The sequence below is a fragment of the Balaenoptera physalus genome (assembly GCF_965194825.1).
Source record: "Balaenoptera physalus genome assembly, chromosome: 2".
In the NCBI taxonomy this organism is placed as follows: Eukaryota; Metazoa; Chordata; class Mammalia; order Artiodactyla; family Balaenopteridae; genus Balaenoptera; species Balaenoptera physalus.
In genome coordinates this window covers 42946354-42969719 of record NC_138883.1, presented here as the reverse complement: position 1 = coordinate 42969719, position 23366 = coordinate 42946354, and the positions used below count along the sequence as shown (strand labels likewise).

General features: G+C 35.4%; 1 protein-coding gene across 1 annotated transcript in view; it reads left to right on the top strand.

Moving 5' to 3' along the window:
* Positions 1 to 23366, top strand: part of ARID4A (AT-rich interaction domain 4A) — a 56996-nt gene that overhangs the window by 17795 nt on the left and 15835 nt on the right. The window contains exons 9-17 of the mRNA XM_082450335.1: positions 830 to 909; positions 2539 to 2615; positions 3002 to 3168; positions 13195 to 13267; positions 14300 to 14394; positions 14548 to 14645; positions 15192 to 15423; positions 18097 to 18347; positions 20859 to 21056. Of these exons, the coding sequence (XP_082306461.1) occupies positions 830 to 909; positions 2539 to 2615; positions 3002 to 3168; positions 13195 to 13267; positions 14300 to 14394; positions 14548 to 14645; positions 15192 to 15423; positions 18097 to 18347; positions 20859 to 21056 (1271 nt within the window). The remainder of the gene's footprint in view (positions 1 to 829; positions 910 to 2538; positions 2616 to 3001; positions 3169 to 13194; positions 13268 to 14299; positions 14395 to 14547; positions 14646 to 15191; positions 15424 to 18096; positions 18348 to 20858; positions 21057 to 23366) is intronic.

Genomic DNA, 23366 nt, shown 5'->3' with positions numbered 1-23366 from the left:
ACTTAATTAATATTAAATAGAATTAAAAATTCAGTCTCTCAGTTGAACTGGCCACATTTCAGATGCTCAGCCCCATGTGATTCATTGCTGCTATATTGGTCAGTGCCGACAGAGAACATTTCCATCATTGCATAAAGTTCTGTGGTTGGTGCTAGATTACCACAGAGGGGCTAATGTTGAGCAGGTACAGTTCAGCAATTTATTAGTAGCCTTTAATGTTTTTTAAATATTAAATTCTGTAAAGAATATACAGAGATTGGTTAGTTACTAATGTTAAGACATTTGTTATTTTTAAAAGTTAAGAAATTTAAAAGTTCTTCACTCAGATTTTCTCTGATTTGTTTAATTACTAAAAATTGTACATGCCTTGGTAAGAATGGGAACTTAAGTGCTTATTTTAATCAAATAGGCAGATTTCAAAATTGATCCTGATTTAAGTGCATTTAAAAAAAATTATAATATGGCACATTTTCATCATAGATCATACATTTTTTTTGGACAGTAAATGAGTTATTATTATTTGGCTTAGAATAAATCCTAATATTTTTAAAGTGGTCACGTTATGGTTTATATTTCATTAATTATTCATTTTATTATCTAATGACTGGGTATATTAAATATCTAGAAAGCCAATATGCTAAAGAAAAATTAGAAGGCAATCTTTTGTAAGTAATTTATTATGGTATGGAAGCTGTTGACAATGAACCTATTTCTTTTCAAATATAATCATTTCAAGAAGTTAGGGGATCCAGAATTGTTATTATAAAAAATATATTCTTTCTTTGAGTAGGGAAAGTAGTAATCAATCTGCTTTTATTTTATATTTCAGGTAGTATCTCCCAGTTGTAATGATGATATCACAGTGAAAAAAGACCAATGTTTAATTCGGTCATTTATCGATTCTAAATTGTGAGTAATGAATCACTTAATAGTGTTACATTGGGAGAAAAAAATGGAAATCAAGGCTTTATTTTTTGAAGTTTAATCATTTCATGAACTGAGAAGTTGTTACCTAATATGTTTTGACTTTTTGTAATATAGGTTATTTAAAAAAAATTTTTTTTTAATAAATTTATTTATTTTATTTTTGGCTGCGTTGGGTCTTCAGTTGCTGTGCGTGGGCTTTCTCCAGTTGCGGCGAGTGGGGGCTACTCTTCGTTGTCGTGCGCGGGCTTCTCATTCCAGTGGCTTCTCTTGTTGCGGAGCATGGGCTCTAGGCACACAGGCGTCAGTAGTTGCAGCACGTGGGCTCAGTAGCTGTGGCTCGCGGGCTCTAGAGTGCAGGCTCAGTTGCTGTGGCTCATGGGCTTAGTTGCTCTGCGGCACATGGGATCTTCCCGGACCCGGGCTCGAACCTGTGTCCCCTGCATTGGCAGGCAGATTCTTAGCCACTGCGCCACCAGGGAAGTCCCTGAAATTTTTATATAAAAACTGAACAACAATATGTGAGAATAATATTTTAAAAGTTTTAAAATAAAGCATAGTATTGATTTTCTCTTTAATTGTAAGAATTCTTTTTTTCTTTTCTTTTATTTATTTATTTATTTTTGGCTGCGTTGGGTCTTTGTTGCTGCGTGCGGGCTTTCTAGTTGTGGCGAGCAGGGGCTACTCTTCTTTGCAGTGCGTGGGCTTCTCATTGCGGTTGCTTCTCTTGTTGCGGAGCAAGGGCTCTAGGTGTGCAGGCTTCAGCAGTTGTGGCTCACGGGCTCTAGAGACCAGGCTCAGTAGTTGTGGCGCACGGGCTTAATTGCTCCATGGCATGTGGGATCTTCCCGGACCAGGGCTCGAACCCGTGTCCCCTGCATTGGCAGGCAGATTCTTAACCACTGAGCCACCAAGGAAGCCCTAATTGTAAGAAATCTTTATTTTTATTATGTGTACTATTTCATATTATAAAACATGAAACTTACTTTTAATAGAATTTATATTACTAGAATAATTATTTTGACTTTTTTTCTGATTAAAAGTCAGATTTTGAACTCCAATAAAAATTAATTTAAAAAAAGGTCAGAGTTTTAGAAACCTTCCTTCACTTCAACTTTGCTTTGTTTCCAAAAAATGTAAAATTATGTATTTATTGAGTTGTGATTCTCTGTGAAAAATTTGATACCATAATATATTTTACAATGATAAAAATATTTTAATGTTACCATCTATTAAATTTTTCATACTGAACTGAATAGTAAATTTGAGAAATATGAAAGTTCAAAATAGACACTATAAGGAAAACACTATGCTGATATAAACTACCCCATATTGTAGGTAAGAGGGTTGCATAAATTGAAATATTACAAATGTGAGGCTCTCAAATTAGTGTGCTTTGAGTATGTGAATCTTTAGAATTAAGATATTAGCTTTGCCTATATTACCTCTTGCCCTTTATTAAGGATTAGGATATACATGGTCTTTTTAAAACAATTTATAGGTAAAATAATTTTGATTTTGAGATTTGTATTTTCTGTGTGTTAACATGACTCTTTAAGTGATAATTCTTATTTAATAATGGTTTCCCTCCTATTTATTCTTCTCTATAATTAGTTATTCTATAGCAAGAAAGGATATCAAGGAAGTAGACATTCTCGATCTACCTGAATCTGAGCTCTCTGCTAAACCAGGTAAAATAAGGATGAATCAATCCATTATTTCATGATGTGACTCTAAATGGCAAATTTAGTGGCAAAAGCAAGACTGAATATTTTCTGGTGCCTTTTTAACTGTTTAGAGTTGATATCCACTCTTCTTTAATGCCTTTTTTTAATATCTAGATAAAGTATTTGACCTTAATTCTTTGTGTGTTTTATCACTAACATTTCTGACAGTATTCCCTAGAGAAAAATAAACATTAATATAATATTATAACTTATATGTTCAAATTTACTGTATCATTGTAGAAATGACAGCTGAATTTGAATCCAGATCTTCTGACTCTGAATGTCATGGCTTTGTATTATTCTATGGTGCTAATTCCATAACAACTGCTGAAGTACATTTTTACTTTTAGGGCTGCAGAAAGCAAGCATCTTCTTAAAAACTAGAGTTGTTCCTGATAATTGGAAAATGGATATAAGTGAAATCCTTGAGTCATCCAGTAGTGATGATGAAGTTGGCCCAGCTGAAGAAAATGATGAAGAGAAGGAAAAGGAGGCCAAAAAGGAAGAAGAAGAGATGGTAGGTGAAATTTCATGTTTGTAACATATGAAAACATTTTAATACTCTAAAAATAATACCTTCATACATTTTCCCTGTGTTTAGATTCTTTATATTATTTGTTGCTGTCTTTTTCTAGCTCAGCTTTATTTGGGGAAGGGGGAGCTTTCTGGCTTTTAGCTTAGTGGGCAAATCAGAACTAATTTTTAGTGGGTAAGAGATTACAGAGAAGAACTTTTCAGGGTAAATGAGCAGCAAGTGCAAACTTTTTTTTTTTTTTTTAACATCTTTTCCAAATAACCAAGGAGGAAGGAAATGTAACTTTTAGGTATATTACATGTGTTAACTCATTTAAGTTATTGTCAGATGGAGTAATTGTTATTATTCTACTTTAAAAAGAAAAGTGAGGGTCAGAAAGGTTAAATAACTTTCCAAAGATGACACAGCTCAAATGTGGAGAGCAGGAATTTGAACCCAGGTCTGGTCTGTCTTAACTTTGAAATCTCACCTCTTTTAAAAGACATTTCACAGTATCTCAAGGATAATGAGGATTAAAAAAATCCTATCTAAATGGAAGAATATTTCATTTGGTAGTTGGATAAATCATAGAAAAGATTTAGATTGTATTTTATAAGTGCTAATGGTTTTCTTTGTAATACCACTGTGTTGTTAAGAATGTATATGTAATTGTAGGAAATCATTCATGAAGTACCGCATAATTGCTTACTTGAATATTGCTGTCTATTTTTTCAGCAGTGTTTTGTCAAGTGAGATAAACTGTCCAGTATAGTTTTGGTTGTTATGAGGTAAAGGGGCTTCGGGGCAGACAAAGAGAATGAGTTTACTGAAAAAGACCTATTTGAGCATGAAAAATATTTGCTTGGAAAATGTGGAATGTTTGTTTCCGTTTTACATACACAAATAAGAATTCTTGAAACAAAATGAGTGTACTTGTATGTGATATAGGGCATAGGGTATTTCTTCCCTTTTACTTCCCCTGCAGTATTTGGCTTTTTGCACTCTGAAATCAGAATGGCGGTTCATACTTACAGGCTGCCTACAGAGTTGCCATAGTAACGTGCTGTTGGTTTTAAGTGAGCATGCTCGGAAAGACAGGAAGGTTTTGCAGAGGCTTGGCGGGTTGCCAATGGAGGTTTGCCAGATGCTTTGAAATGGGCTGTCTTTCTTTTCCTTTCATGTAATGTCTGATTTTTATGTGGAAGAGAATGTAAGTAGTGCTGTATAACCCTGCGGATGCTATGCCCTAAGAGGGAAAGCAAATATTGCAAGTCAGACCGAAAAATGTTCAGATACTGTACTGATTAAGTAGAAGGGGAATCTAACCATTTTACATGTGAAAGAAAATGCAGCATATAGGTAAGATTTTTTTCTATATATTACCATTTTGATTGCCAAAAATGAGGTTAAATAAGAATTTTAGGTATTGATGATTTGGCTGATATGGTAGGACTCGTAACCAAGCGTAATTGTTTCATGTAAAAGAGACAGTAGGAGTCTATTTTTAGAATATCAGAGGATGAAGGCTATTTTTCTGAAACATAAGATAGATTTTGAAATGAAAATGATAATGACAGTTTGGAAAAATTTGGGATTTAAAGTCTAAATATTAAATGTGATTTTTGTATTTTATCTGTATTTATTTATAGATTATATGTTTTCAGGGTAAATAGGCCACATTTTCAGGGTGTGAACTGTTGCAGTCTGGTTTTGCTTCTTTTTTTTTTTTTAAATTAACATTGAAGTTAGGATCTTATATTGCCAAATACTGAAATACATAGTCTCTTAATTTTTGCTAATACTTTTAATTTGTATCCCTTTCAAAATGCATTTTCCCTGATCCCCACCCCCCCAAAAAACCTGAAATTTTAAACAAAGAGGGTTAAAAAGGCTGTGTAGTAAGGTTAGAGAGGATGGCTGTAAAATAGTAAGTAGTAAATAGTGGTCTTATTATAGCTATTAATTTTGTAAAAGTCATAATGTTTTATTTAAGCTGTGAGTAAATGTTAGTAAAAAAGAATGAAGAGCAGAGGCAGGCTCTGTTACCTATTGTTTGCAGGTAGTAAGTAAAGAAATTTAAAAAGGTAAGGACCTTTGTAAGGATAGTATCTTCTTAAAATGTATTACTTAAATTATGAACTGTTAAAATTAAGTGAACCAAGATGCTTTTCATCTACTAAAGAAAAAAAAAGCACAATCGCAAAATGTAGTCACTGATTATAAGATTATTTAAAACTATTTTTCAGATATTCATTTTCATGCATATACTTTATTGAATTACCTAATAGAAACTAATTTCCTCTTTTTCTCTGGCTGTACAAGTAGATTTTCTTGAGTGAGATTTGGTTGCTTTAGAAAAAAAAAAATCAGCTGCATTTCTTGCTCTTGGATTTAAGATGTAGATGCTGAATCATTCTAACCTGTCTTGGACAGTAATTTTAAAAAATTTGATATATTGTAAAACTGAAAAGCAGTTTAATCTATATTTAGCAAAGGAAAAAAATGGATATGGTATAAAATGAATTAAAATCTGATAAGCCAGGGCCTACCTGGCTTAGTCATTACAGGCCCTTACTATAAAGTGAGGCTAAGCTGTTGTATTTACATTACAGATCATATTCTTCCCAAAATGTAATTATGCTATGCTTTCCGTGAGGATTTAATGTTGCTTGACAATGATCAAAAAGATCTTTTATAATATTCTGTAAACCACTGTAACAATACTTTAGCCAGCCATTTGGTGTTTGTAAATTTTATGCAGTAGAATCATACAAGTGTTAGATACTCCTGCAGTACTAATGGGCAGTGGACATTGTTTTTATATTTGATACTTTGAGTACCCTAACATAGCCTTAATAAGGAGATTTGAGATTTACTGTGGAGGAGCATCTTTTATACTTAATATTATTTTGAATTCCTAAGCATTGGTAGTTCAGGATTTGAGTACAAGAAATATATTTCATACTATTACTGGGTAGGAAGAGACTTGAGAGTCTGACAGGAAGTAGGTCCTACCTATATTGATGACTCTACATTTTAAGTCATTGACAATTATATCGAAAAAGGTTCTGGAGAATATTTTTATGGGTATTACTTAAATGTCTTTTGTTAGGACATTTTTATATTAGAAAAGATATTACTGAATTTCCTTTTTAGCTTTGAAATTGATTGAAAAGTTCATGTAAACATAAACAATGATGTCAGGTATTCATTTACTCCTGACTTATATTCACTTTGGATGAATGTAGGAGAGTTGTCTAAGGGTAAAATAAATAGGTGAATGTTTAGAAGACTGAATATCAGGTGGGAATTTGACTAGTCTTAGTTCTTTTATCCTTTTGGTTTGCTATAGGTAGGCTTATATGTTGGGCCCTTTCAAAAATCTCCTCTAATTTCATATTTAGTAATGAAAATTAGAATTTAGTGAATTTTTATAAGAAATGCTCTTTTTTGTTTAGAAGTATTGACACCCTTTTCTCCAGTCGTTGAATTTCTAGGGATCACTGTTACATTTAATTCCTAGGATTACATTCCTCTATTATAAAAATCATAAGTGCTTAAACTTTTTAATTCATCGAAATGTGAATTTTTTTTAATGTTTAAATCAAGTGTTATTTTTGTGTATTTATGACTTTTTGTAGATCAACCATAAAGGCATTTGTTTGTGATCATTCAAGATCACTTTGGGTATAAGCCTATAGTAAATGCTTGATAACTCAGGAAAATCATGTTAAGTCAATAAAATTTACAGAAAAATTTAAAGGTAATGTTAGTATTTTAGGTATATCTAATAACTTCAGCTGCCAATCAGGTGTTTCTAAGCAGACCCTATAAAGCCAACCTTCAATGAATAACTGAGACTTTAGCTTGCATTCAAATGTAATAACTTATCTGCTAAGGTCTTAAAGTGTAGCCTGTTAAATAAGCAAGCAAAAATGTCCTAATGTCTTTAGCAAAACCTTTCTTCACAGTGTTAGCATAAGGCTCTAACCAAATTAGGATCACCTAATCAGATTAATGAGGATTGCACATCTGTACACACAAATACACCTACATTTTTATATATTTATAGAAAAAGGTATTTTATAGTTGTGGTAGTAAGACTGATTTTAAAACCTTAGATTTGATAGCATGTGAACCACAGCTTGATGACTGAAAGTAAGATGTGTGTACCTTTTAAAATATGGGGGGGGGGAATTACTAATTTGTTATAGGCAGGTTGTTTGTAAACTGTTTTGTGAAATTATAAAACAGTGTCTTACCACATAATGAATATATTAGGCATGACATGTGGTTTCTGAAATTTTCTGTTTAAGTGTACACAACAGGGAAGAATGGTACCACTCTAAATTTTATGCTTAACAAATTTCACTGGGCCTTCAGTACTACTGGTCGGTTCTCAGTTACTATAATCTAATCATTATCTCCTCCATTAAGCCAACAACCCTACCCCCACTCCACTCACTTTGGAAAGAAACTAGGAGCTTCAAATTGGGAGCCAGCTCTAAACCCCACCTGCCTGCTCTCCTTCCCTTAATGTACAATTGATAGTATGTTGTCCTCTTCTGTAAGATGAGTCCCTCTTTTTAGGCTCTGGATCTCATTCCCTTCTTTCTTGTCTTAGACTGTGAAGTATCTCTTTTCTTTCCAGCATCTTTAATCTATTCCTTTCTGTTGTATCCTTCTTATCAGCTTTTAAAAACATGCTTACATCTCTTCCAACCTTCTGGCAACCTGTCCAGATTCCTTCCACCAACCTCTCCACCTTATGGCCAGATTGCTCAGAGGTATATACACCGTTCTATTTCCTGATACCACCACCCTGCCCCCCGTTCACTCTTAATTCACTGTAGTGCATCTTGTGCTTCCACCACACGTAAAACAACTAAGGTCACCAGTGACCTCCAACAAATTTTTGTGCTAAGTCCAACAAATTTTTGTCATGATTTCATTTGTCTCCTTAGTAGGTATTCAGTATCTTTGACATGCCTACCTTCTTAAATCACCTGACATACATGACATTACATTTTTTCTGGTTTACTTCCTAACTAAATGATGTAATGACTCCAAATCTATATGTGCATCAAAGATGTCTCTTATGTCTCTTGTTAACTCCAGACATTTATATTAAACTTCCAATGAGGATTTCTTCATATTTTGTAAGTCCTCAAACTCTATATGGGCAAGACTGCACTCATCTTTTCCCCCAAACCTGTCCTTTCCCTGTTTGTTCCTAATTCACTTGAATAGAAGCACCATCCACCCAATTCCTCAAGCTAGACAAATGAGATAAATGAGATAATCCTCTCACTCTTGCCTCCCTATCCAATGAGACATCAGATCCTGTCTCTTCTGCTTACTTTATAGCTCTCAAATTTGCCCACTTCCCTCACTTTCTACTCTCTGTCACCTTAGTTCAAGCCACTCTTCTCTTTCACCTAGCTAGACTGGTGCAGTAGCAACTTGTTCTTTCCATGTCCATGGTTTCCCTACTCCAGTCTGTTCCTCTGTACTGCATCGAAGTAGGTTTTTTAGAACTAGAAATATAAAAACGAGATTCCTCTTGGAATAAATTAATTTTAGGGCACAAAAATAAAAATAAAAATAAATTCCAGTCATTGATGATAAAACTGTGACTAAAATCAGCGTGTCTTTAACTTCATGGAACTTATTGAGCACTTACAACATGTTGAAACTTTGAGGACTACAAACATGAATAACCTAAACAAAACAAAAAAAATCTCAGCATTAACACCTCTCTCTCACTCTCCCATGCTCTCTTTCTCTCTCCTTCAGGGGGAGGGGTCATCTTTCCATCATCAGGTGGCAAGACTAATTCAGGCATTGATCCTCTCTTTGTGGACTGTGGCAGTAGCTCCCCTTTCCCTTCCAATCCATCAAACTCAGAGAACTTTTAAAAATACAGATCTGACCTAATTCCTCTCTAGCTCTCTCAAACCTCACATCTACCCAGAGTGTCCAGTTCTGATTCTCTAACATATCATTCCAAAGTCCTTTCCTGATCACAGCCTGCCTTTGCCAGCCTCATGTTTATGCTGTTTGCTCTTGTTCCCAGGCTGTATGCTCCTCACATTCTGAGGCTTTCCCTACTATTACCACCATCACCGCACCCCCAGCAGAACCATTCATCCCCTCACCTTGCTCTTGTATTCTTTTATGTATTTTACAACACTTAGCACATTTGGTCGAATTGGCTGGTTTTACATTTCTACACCTCCTGCCAGACTTGAGGGCCAAAAGCGTCTTCTGATTTGAATTGCAATACTTTTGCAAAAGTCTGTGATTCATGGTAACTATCAAAAATGTTTGAGCTGTATTTGAAGACATAGTGTCCAAAGTCAGAAAATACATAATCTAGTAGTAGATAGATATACAACTACTATAATACTAGGAAGTTATACTCCTGCTAACTAAAATTGTAAGTTTCTTAAAATTATGATCATATTCATGCCTCTTCTATATCCTTAGCCCCCTTCCCTGCCCTGGCATTTTACTGGGTGCATAGTTACTCTTCACATCCTTGACTAAACGAAGGGAAGAAGGCTCATCAGCAGTCTAGTGGGCTCTACCTCCCATTATTATAGCCCTCTCCCACTTCAAAACCCTTGGGGGATGAAAAACCCTCTTGGCTCCCAACCAGGAGAAGAGACCCTGCAGGTATTGTGATAGCAAGCACGGCCCCCATACAAATGTCATAAAGGCAGAGTCTTCTAGTTGGAGGCATTTTCTACCATGTGCAATTTTACTCTAAGGTGACTAACAAGGGAGCTGTTTTAAAAAATAAAATGATTGTGAAGAATTACTTATTGTAAGAGATTAAGCAATTTTGAGTTTTGCGAAGACCGTCAGGTAAATTTAAAACTTTGTTTATAGCGTCATCTTTTTTAAATTTTTAATCAAAATAAATTTCCTTTCAAGCAGGCAGTTCAGTTGTTTTTAAGTAGAATTCTTTATTCATTTATATTTTGTTTTCACACCTGATAACTGCATTCTGAACTTAAAATTTTATGGCCATAGTTTCTCATGGTACTTAAAACACTCTTGACATCCACTAACTTTTTTTTTTTTTTTTTTTAATTTATTTGGCTGTGTTGGGTCTTCGTTTCTGTGCGAGGGCCCTCTCTAGTTGTGGCGAGCTGGGGCCACTCTTCATCGCGGTGCGCGGGCCTCTCACTGTCGCGGCCTCTCTTGTTGCGGGGCACAGGCTCCAGACGCGCAGGCTCAGCAATTGCGGCTCACGGGCCTAGTTGCTCCGCGGCATGAGGGATCTTCCCAGACCAGGGCTCGAACCCGTGTCCCCTGCATTGGCAGGCAGACTCCCAACCACTGCGCCATCAGGGAAGCCCCTCCACTAACTTTTAATTCCAATGAATTTAAACTACCAAATTTTATCTATAAAACTATATTCTTAATCGTTAAGAATTTATCAAATGTTTGGTAAAACCTTAATAAATACTTAATTTGCAATTGATGGGTTCATTTTGTTTACTTGTTTTTGGAAGAAACTTTGATTTCAAACTAGTGCTTTTTTAAAAAAATTGCTTTTACATATACTGGATACAATAGTCTTCTTTGAATTCTGTAAGATCATAAATACTAAAAATGAGGTGTTAGTCTGAGGAGAGACTATTGTGATTATGAGGGACAGGCAAAGCATAGAGCCAGTCTGGTATAAGTTGTTTTTGTTTTTTTCCCCATACCAGAAGTCCTTAAAATTAGTATCTGAAATGATTCTTAGGCTACCAGATTACTCTTTTCTTGAGTTAACTCATTGGCAGTTGTTTTCACAACCTTGTAAAAGCAAAATTTTTTAATTCACTTGGGGAAAAAATTGCCATCTCTTGATCTGAGTATTTAGTAAAGACCTCTATTAACTCTGTAGTGATTATTAAGTCTGTATGTATATTGCTAACTATTAAGTCTGTATATTGCTAACTTTTGAGGCTTACTAGAACTTCGACTTAAGTTTCTTTATATTTTGTTAAACTGAAAGTACTCCGATGCTATAAGTCATTCTTTTTTTTTTTTTTTAAATTAATTAATTAATTTATTTATGGCTGTGTTGGGTCTTCGTTTCTGTGCAAGGGCCCTCTCTAGTTGTGGCAAGCGGGGGCCACTTTTCATCGCGGTGCGTGGGCCTCTCACTATCGTGGCCTCTCTTGTTGCGGAGCACAGGCTCCAGACGCGCAGGCTCAGTAATTGTGGCTCACGGGCCCAGTTGCTCTGCGGCATGTGGGATCTTCCCAGACCAGGGCTCAAACCCGTGTCCCCTGCATTCTCAGGCAGATTCTCAACCACTGCGCCACCAGGGAAGCCCTATAAGTCATTCTTAATGAATGTACTGAAAGAAAAAAAAAAAGACTGTACTGAGGGAAAGACTTTTCCCTTGATTGCCTCATGCTTTTTTTTATTATATATTTTAATCGACCTTGATTGCCTCATTTTTTTAAATATATTTTAATTAACTACATGTTTATTGATCTTGGCTATTTTATTAGCTGTTAAAAACTTAAAAAAATTTTCTTGCTCTCTGGATTTGTGAGCACTCAATATTTATTGCTTGACAGTTGCCTTTGCTTTGAATATGGCTTTGCAAGACAAAAGTCTGAATTCTTGTTTTGGAACATGGAAAAATAGTAGTACTCTGGGGCTTCCCTGGTGGCGCAGTGGTTAAGACTCTGCCTGCCAATGCAGGGGACATGGGTTCGAGCCCTGGTCTGGGAAGATCCCACATGCCGCGGAGCAACTAAGCCCGTGTGCCACAACTACTTAGCCTGCGCTCTAGAGCGCACGAGCCACAACTACTGAGCCCACGCGCCACAACTACTGAAGCCCGTGCGCCTAGAGCCCGTGCTCCGCAAGAAGAGAGGCCACCACAATGAGAAGCCCACGCACCGCAACAAAGAGCAGCCCCTGCTCGCTGCAACTAGAGAAAGCCCGCGGGCAGCAATGAAGACCCAACGCAGCCATAAATAAATAAATAAATAGATAGATAGATAGATAGATAGTACTCTGAAATTAAATTATGATAATTTATATGAAAGAAATATATCAGTGTTTTCTTTGTCTCTCCATAGTATTGTTAAACTTTAAGAATTTTCCCAAATATTAATTTATAAGTAGTCTATTAGAAAAGGAAATATTTTATTAAAACCCAAAATCCATTTGTTTGCATAAGAAAAAATCATTAGGTTTATATAATTAGTAAAATGTAACACACAAATAGGTATTTGTAGGAATAGTTGTTTCTGTATGAATGTTTCCATTAGTTTTTTTTTTTTCCATAGAGCTAAATTGTAGTTATGTATCTAGTTTCCTTCCCTAAGAAATAATTTTCATTGTCCTATTTTAAGGGGTTGCAAAGTCAACTACAGAGGCCCTGCAAGAAAGGCAAATGAGAAAAGCAGGCTACTATGATACAAGAGGGGCTGGTGGAGTCTGGGACAAAATAAAATTTATATGGCTCATTTACATGCATTTAAATTTCTTTAAAACATTGTGCTATCCAAACAAAAAACCTTTGCCATGCGACTTCGCAGCCTCTGGTTTATATTCATTCAACAGTGACAAAATTTTAATATTGGTATGTGGATTATTTTAAAATAATAAATACATTTGTAATTATTACACTCATCTATCAGTATATTCCTATGGGCCACATGGTATTTTGAGGATTTTTTAAAAAACACCAGATGAGGTGAAAACACTCTCACCCCATTCCTAAACCTTTTCCTCATGGCTAATCTTCATCCCCACAGTGATAATTAATGGGAAGTTTAAATGATAAATGGGGTGGAGAGTAGAGATTGTATATCTTGACAGTCGCGTCAAACCAGCTCTATCAAAATATGAATTAAAATATGGTGTTGTAGGATTTTGAGAAAAATTCATATTTTCTGGCTTCATTAAAATCTTATCCCCTTACCTTGGGTTCCCAAAACGAAAAACAAAGAAGACGGTGTATCTCCTATGCATTGTTCTGTATATTTATGTATTTTATCTTTACAGCCTGAGGAAGAACCTGATCCTGAAGAGAGGGACAGCTTCCTTCAACAGCTTTATAAGTTTATGGAAGACAGAGGTATTTTCATGCTTATTATTTAAAAGCAGGCATTTCTGGGAATTCCCTGGCAGTCCAGTGGTTAGGACTCAGCGTTTTCACTGCTGAGGGCCCAGGTTGAATCCCTGGTCTGGGAACTAGTGCAGCATGGCCAAAAAAAAAAAGTAGACATTTCTTTTACTGTTTTATATTCTAGGTTTATGTATTATTTTTGTTCAATTCATGGTACAGGGATTTGGATTTCAAGCCTAAGAATCAGTTATAGCTGATAAATAATAATTAAGTATTGGGAATAAAGACAACTACTAATATCTAGTTTGAGTACAAATGTAGAGGAAAAGTAGTTTTGGTATAGTTAAATTTTATCTTCTTGAGACTTACGAAACCAGAAAATATTATAATAATATTTGAGTAATAGAAAGTGAACAATCATAATGTAAATCTACATACCCATTATTTACTAATGGCGTTTTGGTGGCAAGTAAACTAGTCTGATCCTTGGTCTCAACAAATTAAACATAATAGCCCCTATCTAAACAGAGTAGGATTTCTAATAAAGTTAGAAGCTTTATAAATCATCATACTACTGACATTATGTCAGTCCTGGAAATCCTCAGATAAATCAGTTCTAGTGGCCTTCAGCAATGATCCTTCAGATTACTGCCACCCGTCTTAACGTTTGTGTTGAAGCATTCAAAATGGAACCATGGCCTAAAATGTGCCCTTTCCATTGTATGTTTTCTTTCCCAGGCTTCTTGAACCAGCAACATCATTTGCTACACCTTGCAGGCCCAAGGTTTGATTTAGTTTTATCCAATTCAGTGGCAGTTAGAGAGGTTATTTTATTAGTTGTGGCAGTAAAACTAAAGACCACCACAGTACTGTGTAAAGAATATAGAGAATATTTTGTGTTGTCTTACATAATTTGAGGTTCTTTAAATATACGCCTCTGATTAGTGGTATTTGGCAAATTAGAAATTGATAAGCTTTGTTTTCAACTTACTATTTTCCATTGGAATTAACATTGTATTTCTGCTCTCTGTTATTTAAAAGGTACTCCAATCAACAAACCACCTGTTTTGGGCTATAAAGATCTCAATCTCTTCAAACTCTTCAGACTGGTTTATCATCAAGGTGGATGTGACAAGGTAAGTAAGACTGTAATGCAAAGTTAAATTGTCTAATGTTGCACTATAATATGTACTTTAGGTAATAAACACATTTTCTTAATGAACATACAGTATTAGTGTAAAGATTATTTCCCTTTGCAAACATTAACAAATAAAAACTTAATTTTCCAGATTGATAGTGGTGCTGTATGGAAGCAAATTTATATGGACCTTGGCATTCCTATTTTGAATTCAGCTGCTTCCTACAATGTAAAAACTGCTTATAGAAAGTAAGTAGTATAGTTTATTCATCAAAGAATACATATTTACAAGGAGTATTTTCCACTTAATTTGTTAGCAGTTAAATAAGAACACATCAATCAAAGAACATTAAAGTCAGAGAAAGTGTATAAAAAGGTTTCGGTTAATAGATACTGTGATTGAAAGTTATTTCAGTGCACCAAGTCTGCTTTACTCCATTTTTCATGTTCTGATTTTCTTTTCAAAATCACAGATACAGGCAGTGTTTATAGTCTGAAATTACGATACATGTTATAGAGTTGTACCTTTTGTGGTGAACAGCCTTCATATCAAAACTATGATAGCTGTGTTCAGTTATCACAAGGTCAGATTTTTCAGGAAAGAAATTTTAGTTTCTGATTAATATTTTGGTCTGTTTTCCTATATAAAACACCAAGAAATCAGTAACAGAAAAAATACTTTGTAAAAAAAAAAGGCTTGAGTTTTACTTTTCAAAAAATATGTGTGTGTTTAATATAGTATTCAAGTTAAATGTAAAGACTAAGATTTCTTAAAATGAAATATTGTTTGTTTAGGTATCTCTATGGTTTTGAGGAGTACTGCCGTTCTGCAAATATTCAGTTCAGAACTATTCACCACCATGAACCAAAAGTAAAAGAGGAAAAAAAAGACTTAGAAGAATCCATGGAAGAGGCTCCAAAAGTAGATCAAGAAATGCCTTTAGTAGAAGTGAAGAGTGAACCTGAGGAAAATATTGATTCAAACAGTGAAAGTGAAAGAGAAGAAACAGAATTAAAATCTCCAAGGGTAAGTAGTTAAGACTAGTTTTATCTAGTTTATTTTTAGCATATTTTAATCTTTTTATTATGGGCATTTTCAGATATACACAAAAATACTCCTGTGAACCTAGTTTATTTTCCAGTATTTGGTTGTGCTTCAGCCAGGCTAACCTAGCTCCCTTTCTCTAAATATACCACACATTATTTCTTCTACCTGAAAAACCATTCCTCCTCTTGTTCTCTGTTTGTTTGTTCAAGTCATTCTCATCTGGGGTCAATCTCAGATACTCACTTCCGTCAAGTCTTTTGCTAAAGTGTCACCTCACTGAAGCCTCTCCTGGTCACCTTACCTAAAATTGTAACCTACCTCCTCTCTTTGGCACTGGCAATCCCTCTAATGTTGCTGTTTCTATCTGTAATTTACTTACTTGTTCAGTTTACTGCTTATTGTTTCTTTTACCCCACTCTGGACTAGTGTCACACTCCACAAGGGCAGGGATTAGTGTTTATTCCATTAATTGAGAGATCCCAGGCATCTAGAATAGTGCCTGGCACATAGTAAGGACTTATTAAATAGTTGTTGAGTGAGTGAATCTCCTCTTTATAATACCTGTGCCCTCAGCCAGGTGGGATCTTTTCTTTCTCTTGACTTCACAACACACTGTACAGCTCTTGTGGCAGTTTTTCATGCTCTGCCTTGTTTCCTAGTCATGTGCACACTGGTTTTCTGTTCTAACTCTACCCTTGCTCTCCATTAGTATATAACAATCAGGAATTGTCCCTCATTATTTTGATCTTTGTCTGATGATGTCTACACAGTAGGATTTATCAAATTTTAGAAGTAGAAAGAAGATTTAATCACACTGTCAAAGAAGTTCACTTATTGTAATGCATCTTATTTTTCATTGACATTGTAGTTAAAAGAAAAGGTGAAATCATCTTCTCTTTTATTTGCTCAGAAACCATTTTTTAAAACTGTCCATTTTATCATCTAGTAAATGGAATCTTCTAGTGAATTTCATGAAACATCCAAAGTGGTTTGTTTCTTTTCTTTCTTTAATTTTTAAAAATTGTGGTAAATACACATAACATAAAATTTATCATCTTCACCGTTTTTATATGTGCAGTTCAGTGGCATTAACTACATTCACATTGTTGTACAACCATCACCACCATCCATCCCCAGAACTTTTTTCATCTTGCAAAACTGAAACTGTACCTGTGAAACAGTAACTCCTCGTTCCTGTCTTCCCCAGCCTCTGGCAACCACCCTTCTACTTTCTATGAATTTGACTACTCTAGGTACTTCATATAAGTGGAATTATGTAGTATTTGTCCTTTTGTGACTGGTTTATTTCACTCTGCATAAGGTCTTCAAGGTTCATCCATGTATGCATTAGAATTTCCATCCTTTTTAAGACTGAGTAATATCCATTGTATGTATTGTGGACATACTTCCTTGTCATTACATAAAGACCCTCCTCATGTTTATGTAAAACATCTGCGGAGTACTGCATAGTATGGATGTATCATAAATTTACCTTCCTCAAGATTTTGTCCAATTTTTTATGATTACAAAAAGTGATGCAATAAATATGCTCGTAAAAATGTCCTCCCCATTTATCTAAATATAGAGGCTTGTAAAAATGTCCTCCTCATTTATCTGAATACAGAGGCCAGACTTGTAAAAATGGGATTTCTGGGATAAAGGTATAAGGTATACAAACCTAAATTTTGATGGATAACAGATGCTTTTATTCATTTACCTACAAATATTTAAAGAGCACCTGCCATGTGCCAGGCACTGTCTAGATCTGAGGTTACAGAAGTGAATAAGACAGAGACCCTGCCCTCATGGAACTTACATTTAAGTTCTTTTTTTTTTTTTCTCTCCCCCTACCTTTGATGTTTAAATAGCACATAGTCGGGAACTAGGTAAAACATTTGTTATACTGAGATATTGTTAAGTATTCTAGTGCTCCCAAACTTCTTGGCTCTTTTTTTATCCTCACTTTATTCCAAGTAGAGGGGAATTCTGCCAGTGTATAGAGGTTGACTGGAAGGAGAATTTAGGAGATAATGAAATGGCTCAACAGTTTCATGGTCATTTGAGCACGCAACAAGAGACTGGATAAAAGCTGCTGGGCGTATAACAAGTTACTGCTGGCCTAGTGAGCTCTCCAGATACTCATTCAAAGAAATGAGCTCACTTTTTGGCCATTGATACAGTTCAGTCCTTTTAAAATGTAATCACACTGAAACTCAGTGATATGTTAATTTTATCTTAGTAAACAGTAGAATTAGGGATGACAGAACTTCTAAAAACTTAAGGGACTGATTTATTATTATTAACTTACATCACTGACACTTAGATAATTCTTTAAAAAATTTTATTATAGTCAAGAAATATTAAAAGTGAGAGAAAATAATAGTGAACACAGGAGAAAATTTTTATTTTGTATGTAGTGTGTAGCCAGGGATCATAGTACACTTGGACACAATTAAGTAATTTACATGGGTTATTCTTTTCTTCTTGAGAGGAAGAGAAAAGTATTCAGGAGTTGCTGGGTTATCAGTGTCATGTCTCAAGCTAGAGAGAAGACGAGTCATTGCTGTGAAGGTTTAAGGAGAAGATACATTTTTCTACGTTCTTTTGCCCTTTGTAGTGATAGTTACTTTAAAGCTTTTATCCGCCTATTAGGGACGAAGGAGAATTGCTCGAGATGCAAATTCTATTAAAAAGGAAATTGAAGAAGAGAAAACAGAAGACAAATTAAAAGATGATGATACAGAAAATAAGGATGTAGATGATGACTATGAAACTGCAGAGAAAAAAGAAAATGAGTTACTACTGGGGAGAAAAAATCCACCAAAGCAAAAGGAGAAGAAAATTAAAAAGCAGGAGGATTCTGACAGAGACTCAGAGGAAGAGGAAGAGAAGAGCCAAGAGAGGTACATTATCTTATATTTGTTCTCCAGAAGCACCTGTCTGGGGTACAGCAGCGCTCTGTTCCTGCTTAGAGATTCAGGTTTGAGGGAATGTTTTCTTATTGGGACTTCCATTCCTCTTGTCTAATGAAGGTGAGACACATTGTGAAGATGATGTGTATCGCCTTTCGGAATTGGAGAATATACTGGTCGCACCATTTTAATAGCACTTGTGCCCTAAACAGTGGCCTCACAGAAGGCTGCGCCACCCAGTCAAAAGAAAGGTCCTGCAGTTGACAGCAGGGAAGGGAGCTGGAGAAAAATGGAGGAAGTGGACAAGAGGAAACAGCGACAGCAAAAATTCCATTTTAAAAAAGGTACAATGTGGGAAAGCTAACAGACACATGGGTGCACAGTACTAGCAGATGTTTCTGTGTGTTAGCTTCATCTAAGACATTTTTCTTTTTCAAGTTACTGTATTAGAATAAGTGGCATGCACCCCTGATTCTAGTTTGGAAAGTACATTCTTGCCCCACATCACAGCAATTAAATTTCGGCCTTTTAATGTTCATCCTGTTTGCTGTTGAATGAAAACTGTTTTTGTGTTTTCTCATGTATGACACACGTATGGACTGAATTGACTTAAAAATAACCGATGACGAGGCAGTCTAGCTAGATCACGGTAATGTCCAACTATGTTCAGTTGGCCATTTCTTTGTTGTCAAATGGATTTACTAATTTTTAGACACTACTAAAAGATGACTTTTAATTCAGCAACAGCAGCATAACACACTTACTTGTATAGAAGCTTTCCTCCATAGTTATTTTTTGATTATCATCTGATGCTAAATTTTCTAGAAATTTGAGTTACTAAGCAAAATTGGGAACAGTGGCCTGCTGCCTCCGACTAGTGGCTGACACCCATCTGAAAATTAACCGTTGAGAAAATTACTGGAAAAATAGTAAGGATTGGTGAGTGGGAGAGGTAATTTTATGATTCAGTACAAATAGGTACAGGAGCTTTCACAGTTACATGTGAATTAGATCAGTGAATAAAGCAAGTTCTGTCTTGAAATAGGATTAGGGTTAGGGAAAGTGGGAGGAAATAATTGGAGTTGAGTATAATGATGTGAGTGTAGTATTTGAAATATTTGGACAATAAATTTAAGCAAGGATAAACCACTTAAAAAGTAAGGCCTAATTACAGTTTGAAGATTTGTTAAAAATAAGCATCAAAATGTATATATTTTATAGTAATGCATCAAACATATAATATACATATATATATATACACATACACACTATGTGGTTTAAAAAGCCTTTATAATTAATTGATATGTAAATGGAATAAATATTTATTTTAGAGACAGAAAATTTCAGACTTGAATATGAAGAATGATATTTCCTTTTACTAAATAAAAATTGAATATACAAACATAGTCTGTATTCTCATTCAGTAGCAGGAATTATGGAAATAGGAAACTTTTTTATTTATAGAGACTTCTGTCTTAAGTAGTTGCTCATGGTGTTTTGAAATTACCTTATCAGGATATAATTGGAAGATGCCCTTGGAAAGAAAACATTCCCACTGCTAATGGGTTATCAAAGCTTCTTCATGTCGGGTCCCCCAGTGGTCCCTAAAATAATGCCCTATGTTTATGACAGAACACAGTACCCCCTTTTAAGCTTTTTAAAACTCTTGTGACGCTAGTATGATCTTTGATGCAAATCTTTTCTGAATCCTTGCCGGGCTAATAAAGAATGTTTTATTTATAAAAATATGAAAAATATTGTTGGACCTCCCTGTGTGAATCTCCTTTATATCTGATTATCAAAACAGAGAAGAACCGATGGGAGATGCGTAAAAACAAATAGGAATCAACATAAGATAACGCAAAGCTTTGTTCTCCTGGTGCTATCCCACAGTTATAACAAGTGGCCTAATACTCAAGTATCTATTGTTTCTATGTTAGGGTGGGGAAACCTTTAAAATAGAAACTATCAATAGTTTAAAAGATAGAGTTACTAAGGTAGTTAGCCCTTGTTCATTATTTTGCCCACCAAAAAAATAGTCTTGGTTAAGAACCATTCTGAATTGAGCAGAAAGTAGTAGTAAAGTAGACTTAAAAGACATTTTAGTTGCAGGAAGTTAAAAACTATCTTTAGGTCATTTTCACATGTAAGGTGGCACTTGAGTATGAATCCTAAAGACTTTTTCAAAGCATGTTGTCCGTATTTTGCTTTATCAAAAGTGACTTATTTGACTCCACATCATCATTAACTGTGATTATTGATTGGCCTTTAAGAAGTATGGATTTGCTTTTGGTACAGTGCACCTTTACATAATAAATAAATTCCTTAGTAAGTAGTCTATAAAAATCTTCTCCTTCTCCTCCTTCTTCTCCTCCTCCACTGACATGTTATTAAGGTAATAATTAGGTTGTGACTTTTCTACATGTTGGATTCTTTTAGCATATATTATTTTGTTTTCCATTAAGTTATTAGTAGCATTATCAATGTTATAACTTACTGCAGGGAAGAAACCGAAAGCAAATGTGACTCTGAAGGGGAGGAAGATGAGGAAGACACAGAACCTTGCCTAACAGGAACCAAAGTGAAAGTAAAATATGGACGAGGGAAAACGCAGAAAATCTATGAAGCCAGTATTAAAGGCACTGAAATTGATGATGGAGAAGTTTTATACTTGGTACATTACTATGGATGGAATGTCAGGTAAGCAAGAAATTATTTTCTTTTTTTGAAATTTCTTTCATTGGTTCAGAAAGATCCATTTAATGTTTTAAAGAACTAAAGCAAATAGTATATATGTATTTACAAAGCACATCTTGTATCTGAATTTTCCAAGATTCCTATCATTCCCACTGTTTCACTAGCTATGTCAATACTTCCAGCCAAAGGTCACCAGGATCACATCTGTAGTTGAACAAGTTGGATTTACTATTCATTTTCAGTGAGGGAGAACACACAGCTTGGAGAACCACATGGCACCTCAGTTAGAGGGTGGATCTGTGAAAGCTTACAGTACCACCTTGGGGAAAAGCAATAGCCCAGGATTCTGTGGAAACATCCTGTAGGGAGCCAGGCCCATGGCTCCCAGCACTGCAAGTGGTTTTGTTTGTTTGTTTATTTGTTTATTAAATTTATCAGAAATCAAGCCTGTATCAAGCACTGTAACAATTCTGAATTGGTTAATTAATAAAAAAAAGAATATTAGATAGGACTTAGATCTGAGCTTCTGTTAGGTGATTTTGGGGAGGGTTTAAGGAAATGGGGCTTTGCTCTAGACTGGATGCTGTCAAGAAGTGGGGGGTAGTTCTGTGATTGGTTATCTTAATCTTATCTATAAGGAGAGAAGACTAGAGCAAGGTTAATGCTATAATTGGTAAAGCAGCAGCAGTCAGGAAAAAAAAGGACGTTTGGTCATTTCTGTGGCTTGGACAACGTTCCTGTTTTCTTCTGTGTTGAGACACAACTAGGGAGTGGTCTTGTTTTTGTCTTGATCCATTATGGCCACGGAACAGACCTGTCTGATGCCGATGTTCTGCGAAATTGTTCACATTCAACATGAGAACAACACGCCCAAGCTGTGAGGGCCAGAACAGCTCCGTAGCAACAGCAAGGCCCAGCTAATAGTACCAGGCTGGTTCCTGAATGTCAGGGACTACTTTTCTCTTTCTCCTTTAGAAAGTCTTGTGTGTTCAGTATCTCTGCTTGCCCTGTAGTTGCTTTGAGCCAGAGCGCTCCAGAATTTCCCTGCATACTCAGTGTGTGCCCTGTTATGCCTCAATTCCCTCATCTGAATTGGGGAAGACAGAGTACCTACTTTACAGGGATTCTGTGAGAAGCAGTGCTAATATCTATATTAACATGCAAAGTTAATATAATTAGCGCCTAATATAGTTAGTAAGTGCTCAATAAACATTAACTGTTTTCTTTAGTGAGGGGGAGTTTGGTTTCTGTCCTCTCACGTCATTTTAAAAGAGTATGGTTTTAATGAATAGCGTATAAAACTTTAAAATTTCTTTTCTCTTTTCTCAAACCAGCCCCTGTGCCCTTCACATTTCTGCCAACACTAAAAACAAACTTTTTCGTCCATCTCCCAGTTGTTTTGTACGTATGTACTGAATTTGGGAAGAAAGACCGTGCTTACCAACCTCGAGTCCCTGCTTTGCAGTTGCAGCCCATTGTAGCCTTCTTTTTTCCTCAGATTCTATTTAGTTCACATCCATCTACTTTTATTTACCATCAGTGTGTCTGTTCTGCTTTCCAGAATTTCCCGCTCCTATCATCCTTCTGTCTCATTTTTTTTAATGTTTTACTGTATGACTCTTCCTCACAGTCATTTTTTTATTACAGGCTCATGTTCTTCCTAACTGGTTACCTAACTGGAATTCACATGGTTAATGGGTTTTCATTGACCTTCCGTACTGCTAGATATTGGGTTAATGCAGGAGAAGATCATTTTTAAACCACAGTATAGGTAGTCATGGTACTGTGTCAGCTGAACTTGCGCATATTGGAACAGTGCCCTTCTTTTGCGTGACTTCACGGTAACTGGGTAACAAAGTGAGGGTATGGTTCCCATCATCATGGTGCAGTTCAAAGCAAGGACTGCCTGTAGTTGTTCTGCTTAAATGTTCAGATTTTAGATTTTGGTTGAGCTCTATAAATACCTATATATTCATATAATATAAAAGATGTTATTTAGTTCTAGGAAGTTTAATTCCTTATTTGCCCCTGATTAGTAACTTGGACTATGTTAAAATCTAGAGGTGATGTCAATATTTTGGGAAAGGGGAAAATGAGGAGTTCTCAACTTGAGCTAAACAGAGTAAACTTAGGTAAAGGAAATATCTATAAAAAATTTCAGTCTTAGAGGTGATACAGCTCAGAATAAAATTTTATTAGAAATACTGGAGGCTAGAGAGAGTTCTGAGAGGAAAAGAGTTGAAAAGGACTTCATAAAATAATCTGGAACTGAGCATATTACAAACTTGAATTTACCTGACTTGTTTTGCATTA